Source organism: Galleria mellonella, unplaced genomic scaffold (assembly GCF_026898425.1).
Source record: "Galleria mellonella isolate WM207_F2 unplaced genomic scaffold, CSIRO_AGI_GalMel_v1 utg96, whole genome shotgun sequence".
Taxonomy (NCBI): domain Eukaryota; kingdom Metazoa; phylum Arthropoda; class Insecta; order Lepidoptera; family Pyralidae; genus Galleria; species Galleria mellonella.
The window spans coordinates 515,831-539,428 of NW_026442179.1; the positions used below are offsets into that span (position 1 = coordinate 515,831).

Sequence of the window (23,598 nt, forward strand, 5' to 3'; positions counted from 1 at the left end):
AGGCGGGGTTACCATACCATTGTCACCCATTAAAAAAAATCATGTTGATGATTTCTATTCTTTTTGTTATTTATATTTCCAGTTTAATATTTTGAAAATTGTAAGTCTTTAAAATGTTATTTTCGATTTCAATATTGATTACAACACTTCTATCTTTTTCACTCTCTTTGTGTAATGTTCAAAATATGAAAATCATTTAGAATTTTTCATATTAGATACATTACGTGATCGCACGCTATTTGTTAGACTGTCAAGGATAGATCGCGGTTGTTGAACACATTTTTAATGGATGTTTCTTATGAAACTCGTTCAGTTTCATAAACTTAAAGTTTATGTCACTCCGAAATGTGGTGATCGTTACCTTTCTAACTACTGAGACTAGCTTTTACCTGCGACTTTGTCTGCGTGACCGGGATGTTTACTGACCAAAATAAAAGTTACCTATCTTTCTCCATTCCACATAGTACCAAAAATTTATAGTGATGGTGAAAGAGGAAGGTTGTTAGTAATGCGAACTAGTATCCCCATTGTTAATAATATACTCTGCCAGGTCGACCCATTCGTAGTTCCTCCTGGAAACCATCATAGTTAATCTTAATGAATTCCTCGCGATGTGCCATATAACCTGCTTTCATCTTCGTCTGTCATCTCTCATCGGTGCCTCGCCAACATATGCCGATAGAGTAGACCATTCCATTCTCACCCATTTAAAAAAAAATCACAGTATCTTACTGGTTATAGAATAAGCAACAGTGTCCCTCTTAATATCACCAAAGCCTAACTGCGAATGCCCACTCGCCTGCCAAGCGTGGCAACTACTAGCAAAACACCCATTATAAGGGAAAGGCCTATGTACAGCAGTGGACAGTCACAGCTGATATCACTATCATATCTTTTTTTTGTTTCTGCAGATATTGTTGCGCTTGTTACATACACTACATGAAAAAAGAAAACAATTTATTTATAACCCTTAGACGCATTTAAATTCTTTTTTATTTATTTTTTTAACCACTATTTACCCTGAATATAGTCAAACGTAATACGAATATAAGACTTTACAAATGCTTTTGTTCTAGCAACACGTGTATCACGTTAATCTTTAAGGAGACCAGAACACAGACAATGGTGTTAATACAGCATTTCTATATCTTGCCGGCATCCGATCCCACTCTTCGTGATATTACACGGCGACAGCTCTAGACATTAATCTTCAGAACAAATATAAGAAGCTGTTACCATCTGGCAGGTTGAGTTTGAGACAGCAAATTCCCTAAAATAATCCCGATGCGAGAATGTTTGCATTACACTTAAACCGCCGCTAGCTAATTGACGGAATTCTCTGAACATCAACGGTTCGCCTCCATTCAAATACGACGATTGCAAATCCTTACTAATATTATAAATGTTTGTTTGTTACCACTCGGCACATTAATGGCTTATCCAATCGTTATGAAATTTGGTAACACGTACTATTTGGGACGGTACAGAACAAGCTACTTTTTATCCCGGTCAGTGAAGATATTCCGGTTACGCAGACGAAGTCTCGAGTAAAAGCTAATAGGTTACATTCAAACGTTGATTCTTGATTCAGAATCAACCGACCGGACTGACAGAAGATCGACCGACTTTGCGCAATAGATTAAAAGAAACTAGGGCCAACGACACAGTATTTTTAAACGGACTTTTCTTAAGAAAGAAGGAAAGAAAAAACATTAGCAATGATTGGCAAAGTTACTTTCGACATTCGCAGTGGGAGAAACGCCGTGAATATTGTTTTTCTGTAATTGGTTATTTAATTAATCTATAGTCCCTCATTACCTTCTAAAAATGTCTGTTTTGGGGCACTAGTTTCTGTTAAACGCGTCTAAATCATCACGCCATCGCTTTCTGGATTGAACTCGACGACGCTGTAGATAACGTCATTCAGTTAGTGCTCAAAGATAGATCTCTGAGCACCAACTGGATGAAGAATTTACTCTCTCAAATCCATGTTACTCGCTAATAATGTAGCTTTCTGTAAAGGACAGACTTTTAAAAATCAGTTGAGTATTTTTTGGGTTTATCCACTACAAACGAACCAACAATTAAATCTTTCCTCTTTATAATATTAGTATAGATTTATAGATTGTATAATTAAATTTTGAGACAAAAATAAAAGATGTGACAATATAAACAAATAAATCTAATAGGAACGCATGCAGTACTCCAGATTGACATATGAGCCCGACGGCGAGGCTGACACGATCCTGCTTCCGCGTCGTGCCGCCGTGTCGCCCTCTATTATTTATCATAACCCATCAATTTGTTTCGGTGTGACTGATGAATGCGGCCCACAATGCAGGAGAGGGTTGCGTCACTTTGAATTGTAACAGAATTACACTTTAGTGTCGGGGCACTCCCTTCGTGTTTCGGACATTTATTCAATTACAACTTATTACAGAAATTCTTGGAAATAATAATGGAAAATTGCTTTGTGCATTATTCGATTAAATTCGTTACTGCATCAATATTGAGAGATTTAACCGAAAAATAAAGAAATTAATATTTATTTTACTACCACTATATCCAGGATAAGGTTGCCTCACATTAATTTGTAACACTTAATTACATTTCAATGTTGGTACACTCCCTTCGTGTTTCGAACATTTATTCCATTATAACTCATTAAAGAAATTCCGGGAAATAATCAGGGAAAATTACTCTATTGACTTTGTGTTAAGTATATAAAATCCGTCGCTGAAGTATGTTTATTCAATAATGGTATTATAAATACTTTAATGGCATCATTGGACAGCCAAAACTATCTAAACTATTAGAAAGTTAAAAGTATACACAGAAAAGGTATCTTTATTACCAATGTAAACACTTTTACAACTAGGTCAGACCTGTTAGAATAATAGTTACGCATATATACAATTCAATAACACCAGAGTTCACCTGACATTTTTTAATGGATGATAATAGAATGAGAATCTCGCCTGTGCTATCACTATCTTCTTTATCATCGTAACAGCTGTTAACAGCTAGCATAGCCCTCCTCCATTAGAAAGGATTTGCTACTAATTGTCACGCTTGGCAACCGCAGTTACGCTTTAACGTTTTAAGAAGAACGGACAAATGATATTATACTCAAATTTATTCAGGTGTCCTAAATTGGAATTCACAGAATTACTGGGATTCCTATTCCTTTTTTAAAATAAGACCCTAGCAAGTATTTTAGTAGTGGGTTCTCTTAACTGTCTATTAAAGTTGGACCCGACCAATGACCATGCTACCTTAATTCCATATTACACATTCCTTAGGTACCAATACTACATACTACTAGAGTTTTTGTGTCTCGTTTTAACAAGAATGAAGGGAAATTAAACAGTTTAGACGTGTTATTTCTTTTAACACGTCCATAGTAATTTAACTGAATTCTTCTTTGTATGGTGTAATTTTCATACTTATTCTATATAAAATTATACCAAATTGTACAATAATTTAAATTTTACAACATTCATCATCATCATAACAGCTTTTAACTGTCCATTGCTGAACATAAGCCTCTCCTTAGGGGGGTTTTGCCATAAGTTGCCACGCTTGATAGGCGGATTAGCAACCGTAGTTAAGTTTTGAAGATGTTTTAAAACGGACGTTGCTTCCCATTCCTCGACCATTAACTTCCCTTAGTCATCTTTTACGACGACCACGGGAAAGGAAGGAGTGCTATTCTGATGCCGAGACCACACGGAATTTACAACATTAGTAAATAGCAATTAATAAATATTTAAAAAAAAAACCGATTTATCTAAGATAAATTTTATCATTATCTTTAATTTTTGATTATATAATACAAACTTAAACTGCATTACACCCATAGAAATCAAAATACCATCCATAACTATATTCCGCTCGAAGGCAACAATCTATAGGATTTCTGAAGTTGCGACAAGTGATATTTATTAACACCCTCCTCCCCCCATATTGTTATGTTTGATAAATGTCCTCCCATTACGCCACTAGCAACCTACCTGACATGGAATTTCATTTAAAGAAGCACCCAGCTATATTGCCGTTCCACTTGCTAATTTTACTCGCCTATGAATCATGTTTATGACACACAAACATTTTTGTTCGAAACTCGTGCCTTAAAAGAGCTTTTTAGGTTGGGTACTTTTAGTAATTCGTGGTGTTATTACGTGGGAACTGTCGCAGTTAATCGTAGTAATTAAAAAAAAAATACCATATGGATACATAGTGATTTAAGGAATTACGTTTGTTCAGGGGAGTTCATAAACGTAATTAACGTGGGGAATTTTAGTGAAAATATAATAATGCATATTTGTCAAGAAGTCGTAGGATTTTAAAAGAATATTGTCACTGTAATTACCGAGCAGAGTTGAGACAAATAAAAAACTTAAAAAAAAATCTTTTAAATGCAAGCTTTTTTAATGTAATCCACTATCTTGTAGTTGCGGTCACTAAAGTGACCGCAACTACAAGATAGTGGATTACATTTTAAAAAATAATACCATTATATTTATATTTTAAAAAATAATACCATTTGTATTATTGACATTACCACTTCTTCAATATTTTTCATTTGATATCCATATTAATCTTACCCGTGTCATGATGGCGATCATTTTGAAAATATTACAATATATAATATAATATACTCTTAATATTTTGTCACAGACACTAAAGGTGTATATAAAGTTGCAGCAAAATCGGTTGAGAGATTCTAATTCAGTTTACAAGATCTGACCTAAATCAACTAACCAACATTGCAAATCAAATAAAAGCATTAAATTATTGCAAGTTGGCTTTGTATCTACCTATATATGTATAAGTGCCAAACGTTCACACCAACTGCCTGGTCCTTAAGCTATAGAACCCAGTGTTATGATGAACCAAGTAAGAATTATATTTTAATCTTAATTATTTTGTTTACAGGAGCAGTCCCACAAATCGTATCGGCCACTGACAGTGCTCACCTTCAGGTGGAACTATGCTGTCCACGGCCTGCAGCCGGCGGGCTATCACCTCGTCAACTTGCTGCTTCATGCCCTCGTCTCTCTACTCTACTACAGGTAAATAACAAATATTAATGAGAAAACTTTGTATTATACAACATCATCATTATATTACATAAATACGAAAGTTTGAGTGTTATTTACTCTTCCATACAAAACTACTGAATGAATTTGAATAAAATTTGGTACACGTATAAGTTATATGCTTAGATTATATAGATAGAATGTCTTCATAGAAATGCTTTAAGAAAAACGGTTCAACTTTTTCATACAATTTTGTATGATAAATAGTTATAAGCGATTTCTTTATAAGTTCTATATTTATTTTGTCTTATAATTTCTGCATGTTTTTAAATATGTAAACACTTTATTTTATTTATTAAATAATAGGTCAAGATACATTGTATGCGTAAGTATATAGGACACTTATAAAAAAATCATGTCCTTATTTGCCAATTATTTGACAAAAATCTCGATGCTCTACCTATATAATAATAATAGTTATATTCTAATTTACCACATAAATATTTAATAATTCGTAAAATATGTATATATATACATATTTATATACACATTTTACGACATATTATACATACTAATATTACAAATATCAAAGTAAATTTGTTCATTTGTTCTTGATGTCTTAATGACTCAATCAATCACTATAAAATTAGAAATACACGTACTATTTGGGATGGAAACGGAAGTGTACAATTTGGACTATTATTTGTCCTGATTAATGAACATATCCCGGTCACATTGATGTAATGTCGGATATAAACTAATAGGAAATAAATAAAAAAAATACATTTTTATCATTAAGTACAAGAAGTAATATAAAGAATAAGTAATATTTTTCCGATAGTCCTAGTATTGTATGTACGAGTATGTAATACATATGTAAATATACGATGATTTTAACAAACATATTTGTTAGATAATATATATTTTTATCTAAAATACAAACTTATTAACAAACTATACAAGAATCCTTTGCCACGATAATTTCAAAAAAAAATGTATATATTTAAGTATTTATAAACAAAAAGGAAGGAAAATTATTAAAAAAGTTCTTTGTTCAAATATCGTTTAAAAACAAAACAATAAGTTTTAGATTGCATGTCTGAATCTGACGCGGTAACAATCTCTTTTGTTTCCTCACACCTCGGCACATGCAACGTGAAGCTTAAGAGAAGTAAATGGAGTAAATATAAGGGAATATGGCTGTAACAATAAATTTACAATTATTATATACTTTTCTCGAGAAATAATGAAAAAGATCGTTACTATAATCTCTAATAGCGGGTTCACAGGCATTTGGTATTTGCTCGCCATACCCAGCTTTTGCCGAGCGTAGTAGAACCCGTAATGGCAGATGGCGAATCTACCGCTGTCACTCGGAACAATTTAAATTACACGCAAAGTTTTTGTAACAGTAAAATATTTATTTATTCTAATAATTATAACACCATAACGCACAAACTAGCCCTTCAATAATGGTTAATATCAGGAAATATATTTTTTAACAAAACCCAGTTTACACACGGTACATTTTGTCTGCATAGGACATTTTTTTCTTTGTGTTAACCACGCACTTCCAAAAACACGTGTGCATTGTAACATACAATTTAGTGTTCTACTGTGGCAAAATTATATACCGAAAATTATGGAAACCTTATCTGCACAAATCTTAAAATTATTTTAAAAAAGGTTTAAAAAATTTTTGTATATTTTTTTTTGTGCTACGTACTTTTTTCACTAATTCTGAATCCTAAATTGAAGCCTAATTTTGCAGTTGTTTGATAGATGCCATTTTAAATTGTATTTCTTTATATGTAGACACTCTAGAAGGACAACTTGCAAGTAACTTTATACAAGACTTATTAAAATTACAAGCATAAGTTTAGCAACAGATACCTTTCATATTCGCATAAGTTGAAATTAATTTATATGAAAGTCCAATCAGTAGCGCAGCTGTGTCGTTAAACCTTAATTGTTAATTGAATTCTGAAACTTTTAATTGTTAGGACTCAATAATCCAGTAATTTCAGTCGAAAATGCTGCGCCGTTTAATTATTCAATACAATGTGCCCTGAATCGTTTCTTTTCAACTTCTATCATATTTCCTATTTTTTTAATTACTGTGAGTGTATCGTTATATAACTTTGTTACAATATTTGTTTTTTTTTAATTTAACATCTCATTTTTAACCGACTTCTAAAAGGAGGAAGTTCTACTAATTTTGAAATGATAATTATTTTTGTTATCGACTGAATTTACTCCCAAGTTGATTCCAAGACGATTTGTGACGATTAAAGCCTTCTTTTTTCTAAAGTGAATTTACTTGTATACACATAATTCTAAATTTAATGATCTTCAAAGTTCATTGATCGTTGTGTTTTATTTGTTAAGAATAGTAAAATTGCTAGAATGAAGTTGCTTTCTCAAATGACATCAAAAAGAAGAAAATTTCCAAATCAGTTGTATTCTTTTTTTAAAGAATCATATTGTAGTTACGTTTTTATGTATGTACTTGTGTCTGTGAATGTTATGTCTAAATATTCAGCGCTATGACTCAATAGATTTTCATAAATGGAGTGTCATTAAATTATCCTAATTGTGAAAGCTGAATAACGACTGTATAAAATAATAAATTGTAGTCTAAACTCTAACAAAACCCGACAGTTAATTTAATTAATAGGTATTATTAAGTCCAACACGACAACGTTACGCCATTATGTTTCCAAAATGAAAAGTAAAATTAGTTATCAACAAACGGGTACGAACATTATATACATGGTACATTATACTAGTTGTATCCTGCTGGTTCGCCTGTAATCGTATCGTGATGTTGAATACCCTATAACTTTCCTAAAGAAATGAGCTGCCGAATGTAAAAATATTTTTTCAAATCCAACTAATAGTTCCAGATATTATCGCACTCAAAAAAACAAACTTTCCCATTTTATTATATTATATAGTATAGGTATGTTTTCTGTAGATCTTCTGTCAGCATAACACATCCATTAGTGTGTCATCGCGTCAAAATAGACATCTCCTTTATACTATTGATTTTCTTCACATGCCAGACAATTCAAATATTTATCCTGTATCTGAGTACAGGAAAAATACTCTAAATGCTTCTAGAGGAGACGTTAATCCAAGTGTATTGGTATCTTCATAGATTGACAATGTCGATATATATTTATTTTTATTTATTTATTTATTTTGCTAGTAAAAATCATAATTGAACTTCAAATATTTATATATATTTATATATATATATATATATATATATATATATATATATATATATATATATATATATATATATATATATATATATATACACTAGAGATGGGTAATGATGGATAAGGGTAAAAATAATCAAAATCTATAAACTGTTATTATAATATCTGTATATTAATCTTAGAATGGATATGCTACATATCGGTTATCCAATATATAATATCGATATGAATATAAATATCTGATTGATATGGATGATACCCAATATATAGATATCGGAGCGGTAAAGATATGATCCATACCTATTGTACACGATTTGTTGTACCACCGATCACTCTATTCACTACTAGTTCAAATAAAACAAACATGCTAAACTTTAAGACTATCGCACTGCATGTCTTATGGTTTATAAGAAACGGGCATTAACGTGGTCATTTAGCTTAACTATAACTACTCATGACAGGCGTAACCTGGTCAAAACGCCGAGATAATTCAGATAAATTATCGTAATTTACCTAAATAATAGCATTAATTCTCATTCTTTATAAACCATTAAACGTATGACTCCAAGATAGGTAACTGTGAGTTAGAACATATAAAAAAATCGTCCAATAAAATTTCGATTTTAAAAGTCATCTGTGTCTAAAACATAATTATTATATATATATTTAAAACAACTGATCCTGTAAGATTAAAACAGTCGATTTGGGCAAGTCTTAATTCAAATAATCTCTATTATCCATCCAATTTTAATAGGTATGTCGCGTTAAGCACGTAATACTATCATACATGTATAATTTTATAGGCGAGTTACTCGAAATGAATCTTATTATGAATCGTGTAAAGATTATTTTTTAACCTCACTGATTGGCTTGCCCGCCATTTGTACAGTGTGCAACGGACGCCGGCAAACTGCTCTAGTTAAGCCAGTTTTAATCAGACATCGCCCTCGATCCTCTTAGTTACTGCTAATTACAAATACTTGCTGTGTCCACCGCGAACTTATCCCGGCTTATGCTCAATATCCAATTTACCAGCTTAATCCTGTTATCGATTTTCGACCTCTCATTATCATTGGGGGCGATAGTTACGAAATATAGTTTAGGTAAGCGCTTTGTTAGTGTTTATAAAATGAAATTGTAGTTTCTATACACAAAATTAGTAGTTACAGCATAATTGCTAGCAAACACTATAAAAATAAATATAGCGAAACAACACTCACTGGTGATATAGCTTGAAGAAGCTACAACCGATGAGGAAGAAAGCTTCTTGAGTGGCGAGCACGTACTAACAAACACAGTACAGGACGAACTTCTATTAGATGCAGTGATGATCTTAAATGCATTGCAGGGATGCAGATGGCTCAGGACCGTTCCTTATAGTTGTCTATGGAGGTGGACTATGTTTAGCAGTATCAACATCTCTGTTTGCACGTTTGTTCACTGGTAGAGAACACATTTGGTGATATGTCTGCCATGTGTACCTTTGTTATATATATAAAAATTTAATATTTTTTTTTAAAGTAGCATAGTAACAAAATATTTTGTTTAGCCCGTACCATATCTGTGTCCATACTAACTTGACAGCTGAATATATCGTGTTAGGCGTTTTTAATGGATGAGAATGGAATGGTAACCACGCCCACAGGAGGGGAAGGGATTGTTAGTAATGGGAAATTTAATCCCCATTGCTATCAATATACCCTATCAGGTCAACCTCCACGCGGTTCCCCCTGGAAACTATCATAACCAATTTATCATTGAATTCGTCACAATGGGCTAACTGACCTGCCTTTTCATCCTCACCTATCACCGCTCACTGGTACCCCGCTAGTGTATACCGATAGCGCAGGCTAGGCGGGGTAACCATGCCATTTTCACGCATAAAAAAAACAACGTCCGTACTATCGGTATACGTTGGCGGGACACCAGTCGATAGATGGTAGGTGAGAATGAAGGCAGTACAGTTGGCTTATCGTGAAGAATTTAACAAAAATTTATCACGATGGTTTCCAGGGCGAACCGCGTAGAAGCCACCCTGATAGGATATATTGCTAACAATAAGGCTGTTAGGACCCGTTACTAACAGTCCCATCCCCCCATCCCGTGTTAAGCATTAGCCTCGCGATCCTTATAACGGAGCTAACATCTACATATCTTATAGAGAAATAATAGTCTAAATGTAATTATTAGTTTTGTATGATATCAAAATTATTTTCAAGAATACTTCTATTGCAAACTAAAATGTTAAAATATATATAACATTTTCCAATACATCCACTAATTGTAACATCCCATTGCCTACAAAGTCACGTGATAAAATGCATAAAAAATAATATACCTACTTATCACTAACAAAGAAATTGACTCACTTTTTCAGTATCGTAACTATACAGCCGAAAGAACTAACTCCGGGTAATAATATATAATATGTCGAGCTGTTTCTCACTATTGGACTTTGTCGATTTATTTCCCGAACCATAGTAATTATTTAGCTTATCAAATATTTAATTAGTTAGCCAAGGACTTCTGAATCGAATAATGTAACGAATCGCCTGTTTATTAATTACATGATCCATATAAATAATAATGTATACAATAAAATTTAATTGTTGTCTTAAAAGACATTACTTAAATTTAAATTTCACAGAATACTTAAGAATACGTTTGTTTCTTTTTTGTATTGTCTTATACAAAGAAGAAAGATTTGATTTTTTGTATACTTCTTTGTCTATATTAAAAAAATATATATAAAATTATTTTAAAAATTCTTTCACCTACTCATATAGAAAGCTACATTTTCAGCTTACTCGCTGTTATATATTATTACATAGGTTACATCGTTTTAAAAAAATACCTACAATAATTAAAATAATGTAACCCAAGGTATCGAAAATTTGCCTATAAAATATTATTTTATATCTACTAGTGCGAATCCGGGACAGATTACTAGTCGCTATATAAACTTGAAGTAAAAATCTATACCAAAGCACCTGGTATTATTACTCCTACAGTGAGAGTGAGGCCCTCTAGTACCAAAAGGATTTAGGTCACCAATGTTATATAGCCTTTGACGTGGTTTACCGGATAACTACATAGTCTATAGACAGGTGCATATAAGTAGACTTCGATGACCATTTACCATCAGACTGCTCGTATGCTTGTTTGCCACCTACGTGGTATAAAAAAATAATGACAGGACGAGGCAATTGACAATTTATTTTCTTAACAATCTAAAGATAAAATTTGTGAATTCAGAGGTTCAGACTGGGATTTAATCTTAGGATACCAGAACTGCAGTCAAACGTTATTTAACAGAGCTGTCACGACTCGTGAAAAAGCACGGTAATAGTCGTTTAATTTTCAGAACCATCCTCAACAGTTAATGTAAACGTTAAGGGGATAGGATAATAGGAAGATGGGAAATAATAATTATCACGTATGAAGTACATTTCTTACATATGAAAGCTATGTACAAAATATCAACTTGGTACGCTCAGTAGTTTTAACACTAATAACAGAAACATCCATTAGCCTAGTTTGCAACTCTTTACATAGCTGCCTGATACTTACCCCTATGCAAACTAAATGAATATTGCACTAAAAAACATATATCATAGAACATTCAACTTGTAGATTTCTGGCAAGGCTTCTTCACAGCAGTTAACAACATTACAAACCCAACATTGGAATAAAAAAATAACGTATAAAAAAAAGCAGATTTAAACAAAGTTTATATGTATATATGATTTCTATTATATTATTTTTCATTCTAAAAAACAATGTATCTAAACTAATAAGCAAAGAGTGCTAAGTGTTAACACGGAATAAAAACAATTCTATTCTCTGTCAGATTACTACTTCATGTTATTTTCTTCAAATTGTCATCGAATTAATAATGCCAATAATACTGAAATTACATTGGCGTGTTAATCGCTTTGTCGGGCGAACGAACGCATTTATATTCGCGAGCTATAGATAAAGGATAAAGTAGCCCTCGAGGTTTTATAGAGCATTTTATAGATTTTTACTTCGCGAATACCGTTGAGCATCGAAAGAATGTACGAGTATATAAGCACATTTACACTAAACAGAATTCGCTTGTTTGTTATCACTACATATGGTAAATGCCGTCATCACGGGAACTTTTTCTGTGCATCAATCGATAATTAGTGCAATAATTAATCATATCTATGTTAAAAATTAAGTCCTTTCCTGATTTTTTTTTATTAGGATCATAGAATATTGTTTTTGTAATACTCATGTAACGCGTAAAGACCATACGTAGTCTTATGATACATATATATCTTATATTAAAATTTATTTCATTGTCACGTCCCACCAAACTGAAACACAACCATTCAAAAGCAGCTCTAGCAAGTCAAGCATTTGGCCTAACTGCCAGTGAGATTTAATCGAATTCTTGAAAGTATACGTAAATCTTTATATATGCACACTCTTATATATGTAAATCCTCAATAGAATACATTCACGGTTACTCAACAGCCATAGCTGTATTACCGAAATAACAATTATGCCTCTATTGCGTCCCGTTTAGTGTTCGTTAAAGCATTGACTATAACCAGACCTTTATTATTTCGGTACTTATTTTATATTTCATTATCATTGTCATTATCATTTTATACTTTAATTATCAACAATATAAGCCTCCCCAATAGACTGCCGATCCTAAATGGTCCTGAACTCGAGGTAGTTCATTCAATGATTCTCCGCAATACAGTTGAAATAGATAATCCATCTAAGAGATTGCTACTAAGAATCTCTCTTCATAACTGCTTCTCAGTATTCGAGCTATATGACCAGCCCATTGTCACTTCAGCTTTCTGATCCTTACAGCTATGTCTGTTACTTTCGCTCTTCTACTGACATCCTCATTTCAAATTCTATTATATAATGACTTAATATATAATGGTAATACGATCATAGTGACTTTATTATATAATAAATCCACTTTTATAAATGTGACGTGTTAATTTAATTATTATTCTTACATCAGCCGTTAACTGTCCACTGCTAGACATAAGCCTCCCCTATAAGGGAGGTGTTGCCAATCGTTGCCACGCTCGGCAGGCCGGTTGGCAACCACAGGTTTAGGTGATGTTTTAAAAGAGACGCTGCTGCCCATGTTTCGAACAATAAAATTAAAATAAAATACGAATTACTTAATATTAAAGCAGCAAACACAACATTATAAATAGATTAAAAATAACAATGTAATAAAAAGTAAAAAAAAATCTTGAAAAGAGAAGCAACATTTTATTTTTTAATCAATCATCAACCAATACCATAAACGAACGGTAATGTAACTATGAAAACTGCCAGTATGTTTATACCACTTAAAAGTTCTAATATGCTTAGTGCCGCGCACTCCAATCACATTAGTGTATGAAACGAAAGTTTTAGGCCGCTCGCATTATTTGCAACTCGAAAATTTTCCACCGACTGCGAACTTATAATGGAATTACTTTTAAATTCATGAGTGGCTGCCGCATGCATGCGAAAACTCTTATTTACAAAATAACGTATGACAAAAATGGTGGCTCATTTTTTTTTAGCTGAGACCTAATAAGGATCTTATCGTTTAAGAATCGTTATTCTTTTGGTTATATAAGTAAGCTTGGTCGATTCGAATATGCCCGAAACCACCACACTTATGTATGTAGCTCACGCGCTACTTATCTGCCTACTTATTACAAGCCAAATTTAGCCGCTCGAAGAGCACCCACGTACTTCTCGAGAAGCTTGTACTTGAAAATATAAATTTTTTGCCTGAAGATTTGGTTCAATGTAATATTTTTACTCCATATTATAGTAACTCAATCATAGTTCGATTCCTGGTCACCGATGTCCCCTTATGGAAATATCAGATATCAACATAATAATGATAATACGCTGATATCCCATTATGGAGATCTGAGGCTATTATTACAGTGGCCGAGTGGTTTAGTATAGGATTATCAATATATCGTGTTTTTTTTTTTCTCATACACTTGTATATTATGCATTATTTCCTTAATCGCCTCTTACGATATTCTGGCAACGAAAAAAATAGATTTTTTTGTATCGCTTTATTTATTTATTACAAGTTACAATAACAATTTGCAAATAGAAACAGAACCATACCATATACTATAGATATACATCATAGAACAGAATATAAAATCTATCTATACACAGTTGTTGACTTTAACATCGGAAACATCATTAGCAGTAGCTATTATCTTTTTCTTTCTTTTTTTTTATACCACAAAATTGGCCAACAAACATATAGCCCGTCTGATGATAAACGGTCACTGTAGCCTATAGACGCCTGCAAAATCAGGCGTGTCACGTGCGCGTTACCGACCCTGAAGAAACCTTAATATACCCTTTTTTGAAGAACCCCTTACTGTAGTCATTACTAAAAACAAAAAAAAAAATTAGTAAGTTTTTACATACATTTTTTATGCATCTTAGAATGTCAAAAAAGCTGATAGTCCATCTGATGGAAAGTGGTAATCGTTGCCTATAGACTGGATCATCTTATAATATTTAAAAATAATATAGTATTTTTTTAAGTATTGGTATTTTGATGAAAGATATTAAACTTTTCGCTTATTTTATTCAACGATTGATACATCCGATCCATAGGATTATTTTGTGAACTATTATTATTAGTTAATGGAATACTAAAAGACGAGGATATCTAAAAGAAGATTCATTCAACAACCTATGCGCAATCTTAGAAAACAAGCATGGATAGCTAATTTTTCGTCTCAATTTAAGATTACATCTCTAAGATTTTAAGTTGACGATAAATAGATACTCTTTATTGTTTCCTCCAAAATATTACAATAGTAAATGTATATAATTAATACAATACAAGTGAAGGTTACACTGAAAAAACAATGGGTGGCCTTATCCTGATTTCTTCCAGGCAACTTTTGGATAGAGAGAGGAGTACTTCATACGTTCCTCATAAACACATAAATTTTATTTTAGATTAAATTTACTTGTAATGTAACACTCAAAACAAGCTTGTACTGATTCAATTCTATTTATATCAAATATATATTATATATGGGAGATATAATATATACTGATACGCAATATTCTCCATTAGTCTGAACTAGAGTGGTAATGGTTAGAACAAAACCATATAGTATATTTAAAAAATAGAAAATAGTTTTTTTTTTAATTTTATTATACCGTTCTTGTATGTCTTAAGGTAATGATAGTGATTATAAATTTAAAATGTAAGTAAATATATAAACACTAGTGGAACTATAAAAATGGTATCATTTTGGAGTACGTCATGTAGAAGATTCTATAAGACTGGCAGCTTTTTTAAATAGTTTCGCTGTACTAATTATAAATCCAATCATTTTTAGCCTTATATACAATAGTATTATAATGTAATTTAAATGACGATGTATTATCAAACCGAACAACGATAAAGTTACAAACAAGTATACGGCCCGCCTGATTGTTACATTGTTACACTTTGTTGATGCCGAATAAACCTTTTTACTATATGTCATTTTTCAAGAGAGCTTTTCAAGGTCGGTAGAAAACTCTTTACAAACTGCACTATTTATTTACTACAAAATAAACTTAGTGTATTAAATGAAATTTTCGATTAAAGTAATTTTTTTTTATTTTCTATTTAAAAGTTGTGGTCGGGTCAGTTGCGCTCTTGCCACTCACTACGATTTTCAGCGAGTCTCTTCACCTCTTGATACGACACAACACTAACTTTTTCCTTCATCAGCCTGATGTGACTATGTCTTGATCTTCCATTTCTCCTCTTTCCTTCTTTCTTGCTTTCTATTATAATATTCATAAGTACGTCGTGTTGTATCAAGTGTTCTAACATTTTTTTACCTTCTGATCTCAATAAAAATAAATATACTTATGAAAATGTTATCTAAGCATTATAAACTATGCTTGGTAACTAAACGACAGTGAACTGCAGCGATGCAGAGTAACAATACGCCACGTATTAGCCGTCTGACTGCATCTGGATGTACGCCAAATAGAAATTTAAGCAACAAGGCAACACTGATTCGAAGTGCGGTTTAGAAATTCACGTTACAACAATTACAATTATATTTATTAAACCTTAGCGGCTACATGGAGTGAATATTTGCCTCAGGCAAATATAAACACAATTTAAAGGTTTAAAAACTACGAGATTCATACTTATTACTATATGAATTTTTAGTGGATTAATATATGCAACATTAGGCCACACACTACTACACCATGGCTCTATTTTTTAATAAATTTAAAACTGTTATTAAGAAACATTTATTGAACAAGCTTTATAAACACTAAAAGGTGATTTTAATGACTTAAAAAGTAACTGTTGAGTTTTTCTCAACAGGTAACAACATTCTGATTCCAGCAGTAGAATCTTATTTATTTATACTTTATTATATATGAATAATTTATTTTGAATAAAGATGTACAACAGGCGAGCTTAACTCTGTAAGAGTTCTCTTCCAGCAAATCCTGAGTGGAAGAGAGCATTAATTACCAGAATTATAAAAAATAACGATTTATAAAAGACTTTGTCTTTTATTTTTATATGTATAGTTAGTGTGTACAATAGAGTATAAAATAAATAAATAGTAAAAGAAACGTACTTATTGTTAAGCAATCTCTTATTGATGTAAACAGCAGAATACAGTACTCGAAATCTTTGACTCAAACATATATGTATTTGTAACATAAAATATACATAGACACTGACAGAGAAAAATTTAAAAACAATACATGTTCTAAAAACCTCAGTGTCAACAGCCAGTATTAAAACTCCAACACTTTTAGAAAAACTTTAAGGTTAGCCTTGCTAATATTTAAATGTAATTTTTGATTTGTTTGTTTCTCATTACACCTTAATGAGTCGACTAATCATTATAAAATTAATGTATAAACTTAATACCTTTTTGACATGGAAAAGGCCATCGACATATTTATTCTAATTAACAAAATATTACAGCTTGTAACACAGCTGGCACTTCCTTCTTTTAAAACATCTTCGAAACGGAAGTAGTCGTCTTCGTCACGTCCTTCTAATATTATTTAATTATACACAAATGCCCAAACACTAACACGTGGAGTTACCTATATACTGTTACTTTTATGTATATAAATTAAAACAACGAATTTTAATTTATTCATAATTATCCAGACGTAACGCAATTTCAGGTAAATAGGTAGTATCTACATACCTGATTTTATATACTGTCAACATTTATCGTTAATTCAACGTGAAATGCAGTGTCGTGGTCACGCTATACTACCATAAGATAATGTAAAATGTTCCTTATACAACGCGAAAATTCTAAATTAACAAGTAAGTAATGTTTGCAACAAAATATTCGCATCCCAGACACTGTTATTTGATATACTGTTTTATTTAATATTCTCTCGTCTAATCAAGTACACAGTTTCTTTTGATATTGTTAAATTAGAAAATGTAAGACCAAAACGTCCCTCTTGATCCTTGTACAATGTTGAAATGCCAATTACGTTTTGTGACAAGATTTCATTATCCCAAAATACATTACAAATATCAAGGAATAAGAGATCCTTTAGACCCTGCCCACTTCGTCAAAAAATACAGAATGAAATGGCAATTTCAAACTTAAGAGAGCCCTTTATAAACCTAAATAAAATAATGAAACATCGCGAACTGAGCTCATCGCTCATTCAGAAGTTACGCAGACTGGAAAGCCTGAAAAACAAGTCAGTGCTTTTAAAAGAATAGATTCGGATAACAATTATAATTCTACAATTATTGGAGTGAAAGTTTCCAGAAGCTAAAATTAAATCTCAAGATGGAGATAGAAAACAATTATTACCTAAGACAGGAAAGCTTTATCGCGAATTCATAGCGTAATGAAGCGGCAAGCAAGAGGCAACTTTTTACCACGGAGTTAAATTAGTTTTTCATAGCTCGTACAACACCCAATGTTATAACTCCGTCCTTAATTACAACGGCCCTTTGTCTTATCTTCGCATGTGAGTAATTAATTACATTTGGTAATTAATTTACTCATAATGGTGGAGTATCGTTGTTGCGAAATAATTAAGCCATTTGTTAATTAAAACTCCCAAGTTATGACGTAATAGGCTAGCTCACTAAATTATTGTTGTAAGTTTATTTTCGATGGAATAACTTTATTTTGATTTAAATTGGCTTTCATATTTAGTTGAATTCCGTGGCATAATAGTTTAGAGGGTACTTTGAGTAAATTGAATTCGAAGTTTGATTTCTGATCACGCCATTCATGAAATGAGCTTATCTAAGTTATCTTAGTTTCAAATGTTATTTTAATTTGTTTTGAAATGAAAAAGAAAATCGTTCAACAACCCGGTTACAATAGAGGATTTTTTCTTCTTTCGTAACCAAATATTCAATTTGGTTACTAAAACGGAACAAGTTATTATCGAACAGGATAATCAATAATGTCGATAAGAAGGAACTAACATCGAAGTATCCACACTAAACAATCACTGAGTGCAACAACAAACAAGAGTGCGAAATGTTTCGAACAGTTTACGGTTAGTTGCGCTCAACTTACAACGTAGCTGTGCTGTAGCAGTACTGAACTTTGACAACTTGCATATAACCTTTTAGCACATTTTATCGCAAATAAATCACTTCTGACTATGCACTTATAAACGCTCCGGTATGCCACACTTTAACCGACTTGAGATAAAGGGATCCTCAATTCGATTTTTAGTTATATTCGAAATTTACGGATTTATTTTCCGAAATTTAAGATTTTAATTTTATGTAAATTTAATACGAATATATACTGATTTCTTCGAAAGATGGACTTTTGAAATTTACATTTTTGTATATATTATGAGACCTTTCATTTATTTTTCTGTTTTATAAAAAACGTCTTAAATTACTGACAACGTCAAACAATATCGTCAAACTTGATACGGAACCCGTCTCTTAATAAAGCGTTATCAAATTTACCTTTTAATTATATTGCGTCTTTCCGCGTTCAAATATCCAATTTATTTTACATTGAGCACCCCTTTTCCACGTAAAAACAACGCTCTGAAAGTAGCATTTCACAATTTTGATGAGTCGCAGATAAAATAATGCATTAAAAATAAATAAAAAACCGGGACTACGGTGTGGAGAACGCGCCTTGCGGATTACGCTTATACTTGTAAATATTTATGTTTTTTTTTTTGAGATTTAACCACTTCAGAAAGGTATTCAACTTTATTTTTAATATATTATGTGATGTCTTCACATGTGATGATTCTGATTTTAATGAAAAAGTCACATATTAAGTAGTTCGTTTCAGTTTTTACGCAATGTGAAACGCCAAACAAACCGACGGCCCTAATTATGAAAAATTATAATACACTGTGGACCCATAACACCTCCCATTCATTGCCATTCCTGAGGACTAAGAATGTATCTTGAGCAGGATACACCATAGATACTTGTACCATCTAGATATTTTTTATCTATGTTAATTTCCCCGTCTTTGTACAAATCTATATTAAAATTCAACGTGCTGAAATAGACGAATCTTTAGCCGAATAGGATTTCATAACGGATCCCTTAAAATCAGAACGATGTGTATTGAACATGAACAACCCATTTTAAAAAGTGAAAGAGGATCAGGAAATTTAAATGTACATCCATATAAATACATTTGATTTAAATATTCAAGTCCGTAACGTAGGTAGGTGGGTAAATATATGTAGGTACTCAATTATGGAGAGACAGAAACAAGAGGTGTGACAGAAATGTGTAACACGTTAAGTTATAAACAGAGGGCTTACCATGAAATGTTTTCCGAAATTTCGGGACCAAACGAAACACCAATTTGATGTTAACATTACATGGAACATACCGTTTAAAAATATTAAAAATATCAAATATCATTCCTTTGAACTTTTATGGTTTAATTTATGAAAAACAAACTTTTAAGCTCCATTTACTGGGTCTATTTCACTATGAACAAAAACACGAAATTGAGTTCGAATATTAGGAATTTTATTTCATGGTAGACCCTCAGGTAGCAGTTAAATAATGGAACCTAATCTTTCCCCTCCATGAACTATTGTTAACTAGCTATTTTCAGAGGCTTTTATAAGTATCATATATTTTTGTAAGTATATATATATTCAGCTTTAAGCTAACACACATTGTTTTTCTTTACGTACATATAAATATATTTCCTAGTATCGAAAAGAAACTACTTATGCATTTTTATTTTTAAAATAACATACAATTTACATGAAAAGGTTTTGTTGAAAGAAATCTCTTATTAGAGATAAGCTCGCCTTTGTACATTATGTTTCAAATGAATTGTGGTTAACATTATATTTTGTGTATAATAAAGAATAAAGTATATGCAACTTTACCAGTCACAAAACTTATTTTCATCAATTAACGTTTGGTTCTGTTATAAACCAATTTTAATCATTTTTCACATTTAATCACAAGATTTTACATCTATTAATTTTGTCAAGAATGATAACTAATTTAAGAACAGAATATTAAATTAGTATTGTTAATGTTACCGTAGTCTATGAACGTTAAGATATATTTATTTATTTATTTTACACTTTATTGCATCAAGTAAAAAGAAAAATAACAAATACAGTAAATATTAATGAGGAGTGATACAAAAGGCGGTTTATATAATTAAATATAAACCTTTGAAATATTATAAATAAAATTATATAATAATATTACGAAATAGTATCCCGACTTCCAAGAGAGGCTCGTTAAGTCAGTGAACAAACTACCTAACGTTTTTTCGCTAACTTCTCAAGAGATTTCGCCAATTCCGCAAAAAGTCGCTAACGAGTGCCTTAATTCCGCCAGAAGTTAGCCTTCGTGGCGTCAGTCTCAATTAACTGTTGTTTGAACAGCCATGGACGTACACAACTAGGTGGCGCTACTGGCAAACTACTTCGGCTGTGTTCACTAGCTGATGATGAACATCGTAAATATGATAACCAGTGCATATTACTTGATAATAGTAACGGAGTGCAAAGTTCTCAACAAAAAATACCAGAGGGAGACTTTGTACAAAAATCGTTTGATTGGGCACCTCTGTACCATTCGTGTTTCTACCGAGAAGTAGTTGTGTTTGCATGGCTATTTCGGAATAATACCTGAGTCCTCAGGAATGGCAACGTATGAGGGGTATCATGGGCGAAACAGTATACTCTGTTATGTCCATGGTACTGCTATGATACTACTTTCCATCAGGTGGACCCCCAGCTCGTTTCTCATTGCATAAAATAAATACAGTATCTTAATACTCGTAAACGTAACGTATTCCTTATAACTGGTGTCAATATTCATTAATAAGGTCTTAAAAAGTTTATATCAACGACACTTCATAATAATAATATCTTGTATTGTATAAAGCTGTCGGTACAGATACAGGTTGTCCTTGTTTTCGAGATTTTTTTATAATATTTTTGTAACAAAAAAATATATTCTAGAAAAATATTTTTTTTAAAACCCTGTTAATGAACACCAACGCCACTTTTAAGGAATGAATTACTTTGACGTAATTGATTCCTTAATTAATTAATTAACATACTACCTACATATAACCCATAACCTTTGAAACAGATACCGTTAAAGTACCTACCTTACAGTACAGTTTAAAAGCTAAGGCAACGTTATTATTTAATAAGAAAAAATAGCGTTGAAAATCTTGAAGCTTACTCAATTATTTATGTCATAAATACAACCTCGTATCAGTTTAAGGTGATTGACTTAAGTATTATATTTCCTATTTTATGTGTAAAACACGATTTTACCCTGTCAAAGTTATTAACATAATTTAATGAACATATTCACCACTGAAACATGGGTTAAAAAATCACAACACATTTTAAACAACCCATACTAACACGGAGTATATAACTGTTTAGTTGTATGAGAGAGATTTATTTTGTCATTTTTTAATTTTGGTTTACGAAATTTTTACTCTAATATGTTCTATAGCCTATGTTCAACAGTGGACAGATAACGGCTGATATGAATAAATTAATGGCAAATATTCTATAGCATGAGTACATTCATATTTTTATGTACCATTAATGACTTACGTCAATATCGTATTAGTCAATATATATATAATACATAATAGTCAATATCATATATATTATTAGCTACATGATATTGTTGATACCCATAGCTGACGTTTTCCCCATTCCATCGGGTAATCAACATCTTCACCGTTTCCAATTTGTATACAGAACTAAATATAACTTTACATAATATACGTAATATGTCTATATATGTCTATCCTCGGAAATCTAAAACAATATGAACTATTTCAATTGAAAATCATTTCTATGTGTACAGCATTTCATTGATACGTTTAATAGTAATAGTATTGTATTTGTGATAACTCTAAACACTAAACTATCAAAGTTGTAAGCCCACGCGGCACATAGCCATTTAGTTGAGTGACCCAGTTATTTTGTTGCAGAGTGTGCGCAATGTTTCTGCCGGAGTTCGCAAGTTTTGTCGCCGCCATCTTGTTCGCTGTGCATCCCATACACACAGAAGCGGTAAGTGAATTCACTTATTACAGTTTAATAATAACGCAACCCCTCATTACTGGGATATGACCTTCGAATAAACCAGAAGTTTTGGAATAATTGATTAGGGGAGAAAGGTCCTCTACTGTCGACCCCGTACATTAAAACGCAGTATAAGACAATCCACTACTAAAAGGGACAGCCTCGAATGAGTTGTAGGGTGTCAAAAGTTACACGTTGCTCGGGACTGTTCTTTATTTCAGTGTATGGAGGAGAGAAAGTGTAATACTTTTTTGTGTTGACATAATATTTCCTGAATAAAAAATTAATATGAAATATTTGTTCGTTGAAAATTTTAAATACTTTTTTTTCGTGTGTAATGAATGAATAAATTAAAACTCTTCTCATTTCTCTCAAAAATTATACTTCTAAATAAAAATATGTTTATTATTATTATTATTATTTCAGCCGTTAACTATCCATTGCTGAACATAAGGCTTCCCCATAAGGAGAAGTTTGCTAGTAGTGGCAACGCTTGCGGATTAGAAACCACAGTTAGGCGGTTATTATAGTTTGGTGATGTTTTGAGAGGGGCCTTGCTGCCCATTCCTCGATCATTAAGTTCCCTTAGTCGCCTCTTACGACATCCACGGGAAAGGAAGAGGTGGGGCATTCTATGCCGGGAGCACACGGTAATATGTACTCAAAAATTTTTCGTAATATTGAGAAGCAAGATAACATTTTAAACTTTATCGCCGGTTAGCAATCCCTTT

General features: G+C 32.0%; 1 protein-coding gene across 1 annotated transcript in view; it reads left to right on the forward strand.

Annotated features, from left to right (window-relative positions):
- The window catches only part of LOC113519356 (protein O-mannosyl-transferase Tmtc3), a 197,031-nt gene that overhangs the window by 152,621 nt on the left and 20,812 nt on the right, over positions 1-23,598 (forward strand). Inside the window, exons 2-3 of the mRNA XM_052902800.1 lie at positions 4,939-5,075; positions 22,774-22,855. Of these exons, the coding sequence (XP_052758760.1) occupies positions 4,939-5,075; positions 22,774-22,855 (219 nt within the window). The remainder of the gene's footprint in view (positions 1-4,938; positions 5,076-22,773; positions 22,856-23,598) is intronic.